At 40.4% G+C, this 12459-nt stretch overlaps 2 protein-coding genes across 6 annotated transcripts in view; both read right to left on the reverse strand.

Moving 5' to 3' along the window:
* Positions 1 to 7433, reverse strand: part of banp (BTG3 associated nuclear protein) — a 51137-nt gene extending 43704 nt beyond the window's left edge. Inside the window, exons 1-7 of one of the 5 annotated variants that reach the window (XM_086109181.1) lie at positions 7320 to 7431; positions 5526 to 5637; positions 2922 to 3000; positions 2724 to 2836; positions 2405 to 2604; positions 2207 to 2287; positions 238 to 410 (exon numbers count right to left, since the gene is read on the reverse strand). In XM_086109181.1, coding sequence (XP_085965307.1) covers positions 238 to 410; positions 2207 to 2287; positions 2405 to 2604; positions 2724 to 2836; positions 2922 to 3000; positions 5526 to 5561 — 682 coding nt within the window. In that variant the 5' untranslated portion in view covers positions 5562 to 5637; positions 7320 to 7431. Of the gene's footprint in view, positions 1 to 237; positions 411 to 2206; positions 2288 to 2404; positions 2605 to 2723; positions 2837 to 2921; positions 3001 to 5474; positions 5638 to 7274; positions 7294 to 7319 lie in introns of those variants that run through there. The other 4 variants (XM_086109184.1, XM_086109182.1, XM_086109185.1 and 1 more) reach the window with 4 other exon arrangements.
* Positions 7434 to 7889: 456 nt separating this feature from the next.
* Positions 7890 to 11955, reverse strand: LOC147205829 (cilia- and flagella-associated protein 20-like). Its single transcript, XM_086109248.1, has 6 exons — positions 11857 to 11955; positions 11023 to 11102; positions 10816 to 10927; positions 10530 to 10718; positions 8343 to 8455; positions 7890 to 8278 (listed from the first exon to the last, which is right to left on the reverse strand). The coding sequence occupies exons 1-6, from the start codon at positions 11938 to 11940 to the stop codon at positions 8236 to 8238; spliced, it is 621 nt and encodes a 206-aa protein (XP_085965374.1). The 5' UTR covers positions 11941 to 11955; the 3' UTR covers positions 7890 to 8235.
* Between the last annotated feature and the right edge of the window lie 504 nt (positions 11956 to 12459).

Raw genomic sequence — 12459 nt, forward strand, 5'->3', positions numbered from 1 at the left:
ATAGTTTGTCGGTTGTATCTTTTGCCAACCATCTGTCACTATTACCTGAGAGCAAAAACAGAACATAGTATAACAAAAGCTGCTCCAGTGTTGATTTGTGACGACTGAAACCAGCACATTTCTAAGATTAAGAGTATCACACAAAGTTTATTAATGACTGTGTGAAAATGATCATACTGCTTAATACTGTGCAGGATTTTACATGTATGTGTCCTTGGCGAAGCTGCGACATCTTACCCTCTGAGTTGAGTGTGATGAGTGTGACATTTTGGCCGTTTTGCGCATTGTTGGGATGGCCACCATTGGAAACCGTGTCACTCGCCTCAGAGCCACTCTCCACTTCCTCCTGACTCTCCTCAGGGCCTGGCACCTTCACCAAGATTGTGTTTTGGCGCCTCTTAGCCACCGTGCTACATATACACATTTTTCGTGAGGTAGGTCAGACACGTGGGAATACAAAATATAACTGTACAAAGCCCACTGTAACTATTCATCCATCCATGTTACTATACAATTTATCCACACTTGGGTAGGGCAACGTTTAGATTTAAATGATTCCGGTTCTTTGTTTCGATTCTGGAATTATTGATTTGAATTCTTCAAGGGAAGGCGGCCAGGTGGTCCAGTGGTTAGCGCGTCGACCTCACAGTGCAGAGGTGCCGACTTCAATTCCAGCTCGGGCCTCCCGGTGTGGAGTTTGCTTGTTCTCCCCTGGCCTGCGTGGGTTTTCTCCGGGTACTCAGGTTTCCTCCCACATTCCAAAAACATGCATGGCAGGCTGATCGAACACTCTAAATTGTCCCTAGGTGTGAGTGTGAGCGTGGATGGTTGTTCGACTCTGTGTGCCCCGTGATTGTCTGGCAACCGGTTCAGGGTGTCCCCTGTCTACTGCCCGAAGACGGCTGGGATAGGCTCGAGCACCCACCGGCGACCCTTGTGAGGATAAAGCGGATCGGAAAATGGATGGATGGATGAATTCTTCAAGGGGCAGGGTCAAAAAAGTGTGCATGGTTTAAATCAGGGGTGTCCCAAGTCTAAACCACGACCACCCGTTTTAAACGACTTTATAACAGACTAAAATAACATTTGACAGGGCCTGTATCATTTGTCTTCATCGTACTAGGGCATTTCCTTCAACGCTGTGAGGCAAGGCAATAGAAGAGAAAAAGTTTATTCTCATTTCCCACTTCCTTGTTCTCAACCAATCAGACATCACTCTATAGGGAGACTGGCCACCCCATAATCTTGAAAAATCATTGGTGTTTTGCTTTATCAGTTAAGTGTTTTTGTTTTTTTTCTTTTAACTATACAGTTAAGCTTCACATATCTTTACTTGCACTGATGGATTGGTTTAGTGTTAAATGAAAGCTGTGAAGGCAGCTCTTGCCTCTTTTCCTTACATGTACCTTGGAAAAAAAACTTTGGACAATCCTGGTTGAAATAGAGAAGCTGACTGGTGATTTTTGCATGAACTCATCTAAACGTGTCGACAAATTGCATTTCAATTAACGTTTTTTTTCCCCTTTAATACTGTTATTCTCACACATTATTTTTAAGCAATAATAATACTTCAGACCTCTGAAAATTTAATTTCCAAGTTCATAATTTTTCACTTTCACTAAAGAGCTTTATTTTTGAAAATCTGATGAAAATAATTTCACACTTGAGTGTAAATAAGTATTAATTAATGTTCCTGAGCTCCAACTGATAGGTAAACCTGCCGTTTGATACACAAAAGCACAACTATTTAACAACCCAATTCAAATTAGCAGCAGTTACTGTGCGTGTTCACAAGGTGGCTGTTGTGGGCCCAATTCTGTCCAATATAGCTGAGCAGAGCACTCACTCACTGCTTGCTTTGGAAAATACTGACACTAATCTTAGCTGTTTATTTGCATTTAAGATAACCCCCTGTTTGTTGTTAGATGTGCCAGTGGACATATTTTATTGTTTAACTCACCCGGTTATGACACTGAAATTCAGCATGCTATAGTCTGATGCTCAGAGGGAGCACCGAGCTCGTCAAACATGGCACTTTGTTAACCTCTACACGTCAATATCATCTTACTCTAAGTGTTGCACAGAGGCTACTCTTCATTCTGTTTCACAAAGTTAAGCCAGGCTTTCGGTAAGTGTCGTGGTGTCCATACCCGCGTTATTCTCGTGAAATTATGGTACTTCCAGCGTAGGACGACAAGCTACTCACTTGCTCAGCAGGTTTTCTAGCGAGGGATCTTCCTGCTTCATGGACTCACTGCTCACAATGACATTTGTTTGTGGAACAACACTATAAGCAAAGTGGAGAAACCAGAGTTAAGTTGATACATTGGAAATCTCCAACTAATATGAAGAGGTCCTAACTCAAATTATATAAGTGTGCGTTCCGCGAACCCATGATGCTTACCATCGCACTTTGTTCCAAGTCTGAGTGGCACCCTGGGGTGACCCAGCAACCATAGGAACTTGGATGGAATTCTTGGCACAAGGCACCATGCTGTCCAGCTTTTGTGCAAGAGCCTTACATGTGGTGTCCAGAGCCTGCAGCTTAGATTCAATGCCTTCCAATCTTTGGCTGACTGATGCAGTGAAGGAGACCATCAGGTTCTGAGAAGAAGGTTGTTCCAACACAAATGTAGCAGCGGTTCCCAAATGTAAAAAAATAAATAAAGTCGGCAGTAAAAAGAGGGTTTGGAACTGTGTCCTTTGTACAACAGCTTAAATACCTTAATATAGCCTATGTCCTGGTTGTTGCTGCTGTTCTCTTGACTGTTGCTGAATTTCCTCTTTTTCTTCTGAGGACTCGCCTCATTTTGGCCTTGATTGTCCAGCATGTTTTCTATGATGTTAAAGACACATTTGACTGACAAGCACAGGTCAAAGGAACGTCAACGTCTTTTCGCATCGCATTCAATAACTCTTACCTGTTTGGCCCGCTAAGTTAAAGTCCTCCACTGTTATTTGTACAATTTCTTCCAATTCCTCTTCGGACATAGCTCGGAGCTAAAGTAAGATGAAATAAGCTTTTTAACAGACAACTTGGACTACCCTTTGAAAATCACCCTTTACTATACTTAAATAACAGCATGACATTTAAGATAAAATGACTGATTCGATTTCAAAGTTCCATACTCTATGTGCATGGTGGCTAAATTTCAGAAATCAAGTTAGATATTAGATGTTAGATGAAAGTGTCCACGGAGGTGGATGACAATTAAAGGAAATAAACTGGATAAATGTTTCCAATATTGTTGCAGATAAGTCGACAATTCTGCAAGCATTTCATACTGCATGACAACCAATGTTGAGGTTTTCGTGCATCTAAATTAGGGTTATCTGACTGGTTGACAACCAGTTAAGGGCGTACCCCGCCTACTGCCTCAAGACAGCTGGGATAGTTTGCAGCCCGCCCACGACCCTCGTGAGGATAAGCGGATTAGAAAATGGATGGATGATTGATGCGGTGTCTCTGTGTGAAAGCAGATGCAGCTGCATCCCTAACCCGGTTTGCTGAATTCTGTATGTATTAACAATAAAAAAAATTTTTTTTTTGAGCATTTCTCTATTACGAGACAAATAAAGGTTTTCTTAGTCTTTCTTATTAAGGGCCCATGTGGATGAATGATTCCATTATGGCTCTCCTCCTGCAATTTTGCAAGATCTCTGTGTAAAAGAGGTGTCTGATTATCATATTCGGTGCTGTTGTCAACTGGCGGCTGCAATTATGCTCAAGTCATCAAAGGAACGTTCTTTTTTAGCAAATGTTATTTGCTGTGCTTCTGCAATGTGCAACAATCATTTTGATGCATCAAGCTTGTATTTGAAATATGCAATTTGGACCTTGGAATAAGGTTTGATACAAATGATCTCCATTGACCATCAAAAGTATCTCCTCCATTTCTTTTTCCAAACACAGAAAAATATACTTTTGAATAACTCACTAATTGTGAAGACCCATGCTTTTCATTAGACAGCATGAAATTAAGACACGGTGTCTTGAGCTACAAATTTAATTTGTTACATGACCACAGTCGTACACTCATAACCCAAAACACTGTAATCTCAAACCTTTTTTTAAATTTGTACGAATGGAAATTATATTAATCTGTACCGCCCTGTGCCCCCCCCCCATTTTTTTTAAATAAGGAAAATCACTCTGTATGCACATTTTCAGCATGACGTCTCTGATCCACTGGTGAAAGGACACTTTGATCCTCTCCTCTTTCATCTACAACTGCTTCAGACAACAAAGTGTATGCAGAAAAGTGGTGAAGATTGCGCGACTGTCTGTGTCCTATGTGTTGTGTTGTGTTATTTTTGTTATTTTGACTTCAAAATGGCGCCACGTGAGTGGCTGCCTTTCCAGCAGCTCCTATATTTTGTTGTTCTACTTCTTCCTTTCATTACTTTGCTGCTGTGAATCGGGAATTTCTCCATTGCGAGACGAATAAAGGTTTTCTTATCTTAGTATTGTGCTTTATTTTTTAAAAAAGTATAGCTCTGTAATAGTATGCTTTATTTTAAAAAATGTGTAATAACGCAACTAAATGGGGTCTAAACAACAGTTTCTGTAGCAGGATTTACCGTAATGCTGCAATTTAATTTATTGAGCTGCTCCGTCTCATGGGACCACTTTGGCCACCAGGAGACAGTATTATAGAATTATGCAGACAGGTGGCTTTTTCCAGGTACTCTGCCTTCTTGCTACATTCCAAAACCATGCATGTTAAGTTCATTGATGCCCTCAGGTGTAAATCACTTAATGGTGTGCGTCAACATGTAACCTGTAATTGAATGGTGACCAGTCCAGTGTTCTTTCACTTCAAATATCACAATCAGTTTGTAAAAGCTCCTGCTCACTCACCTTTGGACCAAATGAAAATGGCTTCAGAAAACCGAGGGATTGACAATTACAGTGCCAGAAAAAAATCTGCGCTTCCAAACATTTGGACTACAATATAGTGAATCGTTGAACATTTCGACATATTTTTATGTGATAGTGCACATGAACTATGGTCATGCGGACATCTTCCTACTGAGAGAATAAAGATCCACCTAAGAAATGCAGGGTAAAAAAAAATAATTAAAAATCATACTTTCATTGTCTTTTATGACTGTAGCAGCTCATTTATAAGAACTTAAGTGTTTGAAACAAAGCAGGTCACAGGGCTAGTCCCGCTGCCGACAAATTAAAGAAACTACTGTACTGTAGTTGTTGGCGATGCTGATGTCAAAGTGCCTTTAAGAGATGCAGTGACCTTCCTCCCACTAACTGAATGGCCTTTTTACTCAACATGACTCCCTGCATGTGTGTGTGATCTGCTTCTCTATGTGGTGTGCAACCAAAGACCATAGCTTGAGTGGAATTTCCCAGTAAGGAATCATAGGAAGTATGAGTTGCATGAGAAAACTTCCAGGAGTCCAAACTGGTGTCACAAAAGATGCATTACAAATCCAAAATACAAGTTTTCCCTTACAAAGTGACCTGCTTGGAACCGAATGCACTTTCCCATCCTTCTCTACCGCACCTTCACGCACTCATGGGAAGATTCTTGCAGGCTCATCTGCAGCTACATCATCAGGGCCATCATGATGTCATCCATTTCTTCGAACCAGGATCCTTTAATGACCCCTTTGAGCCTGGGGAAGAGGGAGGGAAATCACACGAACCAGGTCGCAGTGAGCCGGGAGGTTACGCCAGCATAGCGATGCTCATCTCTCCCAGGAAATCTACTGATACTTTGGGCAAGCCCATTGTACGGTGAAGCAGCTATCAATTCTCCTGGCACATCTCTCACGCACTCAAAGGATATGACGCAGCAACTCTTTGATGTGCTGGTTTATTGTCTGCCCCTCACTCACATTTTGAAGTTTGGGGTCTGCAATCCATCTTTTATTGACACCTCGTACAATAATTGTTTTAATATAAAGGCTAGACACACATGAACATTTACATCACTGTGGTAACATTCATCAACCCATGCAATGTTTGGACCGCTTATCCTCATCAGTGTTATGGGCGTGCCAGAGCCTACCCCAACTGACTTCGGGCAGTTGGCATAGGCTCCATAACACCCTAAACTGGTTGCCACCCAACCGCAGGGCACACATTGACTACCAACCAACAACACTCACAATCACACCTAAGACCAATTGAGGTTGCTCAATTTACCTACCATGTGTGTATTTTGGAATGTGGGAGGAAACAACTACCCGGGGAGAACGTGTAAATGTCACATAGGAAAGCTGGATTCAAACACACAAACTCCCCACTGTGTGGCAGATGTGTAAACAAGTCATCCACCGTGACACCCTGTAATATTTATACATCCATTATCTGATCCGCTTATCCTCACAAGGGTCGTGGACTGGAGTCTATCCCAGCTGTCTTTGGGCAGTCGGCAGGGTACAACCTGAACTGGTTGCCAGCCAATGGCAGGGCACACATAGACAAACAACAATTCGTACTCACAATCACACTTAGGGATAATTTAGTTCCATTAACTTGCCATGCGTTTTTGGAACGTGGGAGGGAACCAAAGTACCCGGAGAAAACTCATGCAGACACGGTGAGAACATGTATACTCCACACAGGAAGGAAATATAATGCACTACTGCAACATGACTAACGGGTTTAATTTGTTTGCACACAAAAGTACCTCGTGATATGCGCACGTGTTGATCGTGGAACATGGCAAATTCCACAAACACCCAAAGGATAAATGATGCATTTTCCGTTTATTTTATCTGAACTTCGTACCTTTATCTAGTGTTAAATCTGAATTTTGTATTCAGTTACTACGGACTCTGTCAATGCATCTTTTTTGACGCCCCTGACCCAACGATGACATGAGCATTTTTTAGCTTTCACTGCACGTCGCAGTCTTGAAATACCAACGATAATTTTGTTGTTTTCACATTTGAAGGATGCTATTCTGATGCAGTCTCTTTTGCTTTGATCAAAACCAAGCTTGTTTTTTTTAGAACGATGCATCACTTGTGAAAGAATTTCCGCATCTAGATATTTAAATACATGAGAATAGACTAAGTAAGAGCGAACTACGAAACGATTACTTTTTTATACGAAACCGCTAGCTAACATTAGCTGGCGCGAAGTCGTCTGCTAATGTCAAAGCAGATGCAAACTGTCCCAAAAGCTAACCTGGTGGTTAGCATGCTAGTTGGGCCTAAAGGCCAGGAAAACGTTGTACTATCGTCGTAACCCTTCGGGATGAAATGTCAGTGAAATGTTGTTTAAAACCCATTAATTCCCTCACCGCTGGCAAACAAGGTATTCACAGTCAAGGATCGGCTTATATTACCGTGTGAATGATGAATTCTCGTGTTATTTGTCGAGGTTCCGATAACGGCGTCGTTCCTCGCGAGAGATGAGCGAGTGAGGTAGCGCGCCTGCTCACTGGTGCCAAGCGGAAACACCGTGGTGCGTTCAAGGGCCCCGCATTCGCTTTACTGCCGACAGCATAGCAAAACACCTTCAGGTTTCACATATGTCTACGGAACAGGCAGTCACTTAAACGGTTCAAATGAGTCATGAAAAAATATCTGCACAAAAAATTTAAGCATAAAAGCGAAAATGCGAGGGAAAAAATCTACCTTATGCTTTATTTCATGAACACTATACAAACATAATATGTAAAACGGACTCATGTATGTTCAGTCCAAGTAGTGTATATTATACGCTAGCCTGTTGTTTTCCATCCATAATCAGTTTGGATTCGATGTGCTATTAATTTAATTTATATATTTTAACACTAGGTAGTCCATAAGCGATCGTTTTTTGATTGTGTAGCAAATGATATAAATATGTACATAATACATATATTTGTATTTTTATATTTGGATTTAGGAATGTACAGTATGTGTTGTGTTCATGTTCATCTCAGTCTTCCTGGTCAGCAGAATTTATGCTCCAGCTATTTTAACTTTTTGCATTTTGTGATCATTTTAGTACATAATTTTCCCCAAGAATAGATATTCACAGCAAAAAAATAGCTATTCACAACACCAGATTTCCAGTTTTATAATGAAGAAAGAATGTGTATTACATTGATTTATAATGTAAATCAATCATAAAATGGAGTAGTGGGATTTGTTTCAAAAACATGTAAATGAATGACACAATTAAAAAGACGCATCTAATATTTTCAACTGTGAATATAACAGATCTTCAAAGTTAACCCAATGGTTACACAAATAATTGCTCTGCTCAAACTTGTTTCAGGTCTGTCGGGTTGCAGCAGGCCTAGGACCTCCTTTTTTGCTGCAGGAAAAAAATAAAACAAGTTAAAAAAAATGCCCCACATGTTCATTACTTATTCCCCCACCTTGCATCCTGTTTCTTGACAGGAATAACCAGTTTGAACTCAGGTGGGAGCTCATCCTCTGTGTATTGTTTATCGGTGAAATATACCCTCCTAATACGACAATTAGCATGAATCTGAAAGAAAAACAGATCATGATAAAACAGACATGGAGTTTTTTAGATGACTTGCACAGGTTAAAGTTTACTCCTATCATGTGTTTCTTGCAAGCATACATTACAGTAAATTTCTCATTTTGACCCATCCCATTGAACACAGAGCTATTAACAGATTCAGGTGCCTTTCTCAGGGGCACATCAGCTGTGGGGAAAAAAGGAACTGTTCATGGACAGGGAGTCTAAGGTGAGGGAAACTGAAACCAGGGCAGAAATGTTTCACATTTTCTGCTTACGCACCTGCCACACACAACAAACACTTCGGTTGTAGCTTAAAATTGTTATTTACCATTAAAGTAGAGTTGCCTCACAATGTTAATCAAATTATTTTCATTTATAACAGACTTTGTTGAGTTCTGAGACTTCCCATACAGCATGCTGGACTGCAGGGCTCGGCAACTCATGGCCCGGAAGCCAATTACTATATCTGACCTGACAGTGTAGTGCTGTACCTGTAAAAAAATGAGCTCTTCGACTTAAAATGTAATACAGTGATCCCTCGCTCTAACGCGGTTCAAGTTCCGCGGCTTCGCTATTTCACGGATTTTTTTTTGTGCATTTTTTTTAATGCTTTTAAACTGTGAATTGCATTCTGCATCCTGATTGGCTAAGGCACTGACCGACGTGAACAGTCCAACATTGTACTGACTATTAAAAATATCATTTTACAGTACAGTATTTCCAAAAACTATTATAGTTATTTGTTGAAAACGTTTGGGGGTTTTTTGTGCTTGGGCCTGAAAATAGGTTTTGGTCTTTGGTTTCATTGTATACATAGTTCAGTATTGTATAATAACTGTAAAAAATAAAGCTCACGACTTCACGGATTTCACCTATCACTGGATCTTTTTGGAACATAACCACTGCGATAAACGAGGGATTACTGTACATAATAATGTGTGTCTGTATTATAGACAGGTACTCGATTGACCGTGTCACCCATGTGACCACGTGCGGCACTTTAATGAGGAAGTAATGCACAGGAAATATTTCTGGTAGTGCTGTTACGTAATTGTCTGATTTAAAAAAAGAAAGGCCAAATTTAAATTGCAGGACATTTTGATTATGGACACCTCAAACACACAATTGTGGCCCCACATCCCTCCCGGGGCTATCCCTGTCCAAGTATGCCTTTGCAATGAATCGGCAGGAGGGATCCCTCATGCTTGCATTGGTGTCCAGGAATTATTGTCGATGGACTTCGCATGACTTCCACCTCGCCCTCACCTCAGATCAGACGAGACAACTCACTGAATTTAAGCATATTAGTGCATAAAAACGCACTTAACAAGGTTAGTTGTTTATTTTATTTGTTATTTGGATGTTTCAATGCATGCGTTGCCTTATAGGAAGAGTGTTGTTGTGTTTCTGACTTGATTTGAAATTTTGGACTAACATTTTGCATACTGTATACATTTTGCATAATTTTGGAATCACTAGGCAGTATCCATCACATTGCTCAGTGTGCAGCAGCCTTCTGATGAATATTAGATTTGAATTTATGAAAAATCCAGGGAATTCCACGAGGTTCACATACTTTTTCTTGTAACTGTAATTGCCCACACTTGTTCGCAAAGAAGCAGCAACGTCAACCAAGTGTGTGAGAGCGTGATAAGAATAGAGACCCCAGAAGTCATGTAAACAAGCTCACACTCTAAGGAGTAAAACCTGGTATCAGCATTTGTGATGTATTTACTTTTTATGTTTTGTGATGAACTTATTTTTATACGTTAGGCAATCAAGAATGTAAAAACAAAACAAAAAAAAGGACCTTTTGGGGGGGGGGCTGAAATGCAAAAATCACCTTTGCATTTCAGCCCTCTTTCTTTATTTAAGTTGCAGTGTTTTTTCATTTTAATATTGCCACCGGTTAACTGGTTTATACACTTGTATAACAGTTAAAATATTAGCAAGATGGCAACAGTTGGATGCTACTTGGACTGTGTCTTGGATCCTTTCGATTTCTATTAGTTTCGGTGGGTTCTTGAGCAATTTTGTGACCATTTTCCTCTGCTGTCCGTACACACACACATACCTGCACACGCTGCGTCTCTACATAACTGGTTCCATAAGCCCTCCTGGTGATGTCTGCCAAGTTGAACTGAAACTGGTTCCAGCGGTCATCAACACTAATTGGCATAGTGCACATAAATGAATTCACTTGCGTCTTGCTGTGGTGATTACTTGCCCGAAATCGCCGGCGTAAATTCTGATCATCTAACACCTGAAAGTGGAAGGGGAGTAGACCAAGAGTATGGCTCACCATGAATGGCAATAGTTACTGTGTATAATCAACACGTGTTAAGTGCATGTTTCAGTGCCTGGACTTCAAAGCTGAAATATTTCCTGGTTTTCTTGACGATCATCACAAGAAAAGGCATTTTGATGCCAAGAGTCTGCCTGGGGTCAGCGGGACATGTGATGTAGTTGGTACTGTAGAAGCACAGGGAGATGATGACACAAAGATGACAATTGTTTAGCAGTGATGCAGTGCTTCTAAACATTTTGAATTAAAACATCACACTCACCTGACGTTTGAACCCTCCACCTCCAACACGAGCGAGTTGATGTCATTGTCTGTAACTCGTTTGATATGACCATTCTTCACCTGTGAAACACAAAATGCAGTACAGTAGTATGTTTTTGTGCACGAGCGAGGCTGCGCTCATGCTCAACTATCGAGAGGAATGACAATATCCACTTTATTTAGGAAAATATGTTCATAACTTTTCATTGTCGTAAAGGTACAGATGTCTTGCTTTTGGAAAGTAATGATAGTCGGATACAGTATTTTGTGTACCTGCATTACATATTACACAAATACAAGGATAAATGATTTCATGATCCTCAACTAAATTATGAAGAGGGTTAATTTTACTGACTGCACATATTTGGTATACAGTATTACAAATGTTTCTAACACAGTCGCAGTCAAGATCAAACTTGCCACTTTGAACTCATTGTGTAATGCAGTATTACTATGGCATGTAAATTTCCCCAGTGTGGGACAAATAAAGGATATCTTATCTTATCTTATCATAACTATACTGTCAATTTTACGACTTTTTTAGTTTAGATTCACATTTATGTTAAACCCGCTGCCGGTTTGTGTTTGTTGGTTGAATCTTATAAATACAAGTGTATGTGAATACTCCATCAATTTTGAAAATAACGTTTTTATTAATATTAAATATTGTCATGTTATATGATAAATTCAACAGTGAGTGCTCCAAAATTGAATAACACGAGAGTCATAAAACGTGTTGCAAGGAGTTTAAAAAATGCAACCTGGAGGACAGAACCTGGAGGACAGAGGCACAGCCCAGGGAGACGACCAACCGGTTCACTCGCGAGTGACCTACCTTTATATCCCATATCTGAAGAGGTTTGCTGCCGATGCTATATAATATAGACAGAAATCCACCTTGAAACGTACTTCTAAACATGTTGTGCGTGTTCGGTACAATTTACCGACCCGATTGGGGCCGACATCCAGAAGCACGCTTCTTGTGTTGTGTATGCTCGAAGCTCCGCATGCTTTGCAAAAGCACTCAATCAAAGGCAGTCAAACACACGTAAACAAAACAAGCACACCTCATATCTTTCAGTCACACGCTGCGCGTCTTGATGGCATATTCGTCATTATATTTCCTCAGTTAATCCATTTATCTTCGTACATTTTAATAACTGACGACAGGCAACATTTTTTTAAAATATTTTTACTTCCAAAGCTTTGCTTTTAATGGACGACCACATATAATACATCCAGCAACAACGAGATGACAGCCTTGTTGATTTTTCATCCATTTTCTGAATTAATAAAAGCAAATGTCAAACTGTTAAGATGCAGGGACTTCCTGTCCAAGACGGCGAAACGACGTGCCTAAATAGCGGCCATGTTGGAGAGGTCAACGTTCTCTCAAATGCAATTCATGGACATTGAAATTATTCAATCGTAACGTGCT

The sequence above is a fragment of the Hippocampus guttulatus genome, chromosome 4 (assembly GCF_054856545.1).
Source record: "Hippocampus guttulatus isolate MCC_2025c chromosome 4, RoL_Hgut_1.0, whole genome shotgun sequence".
NCBI classification, from domain to species: Eukaryota; Metazoa; Chordata; class Actinopteri; order Syngnathiformes; family Syngnathidae; genus Hippocampus; species Hippocampus guttulatus.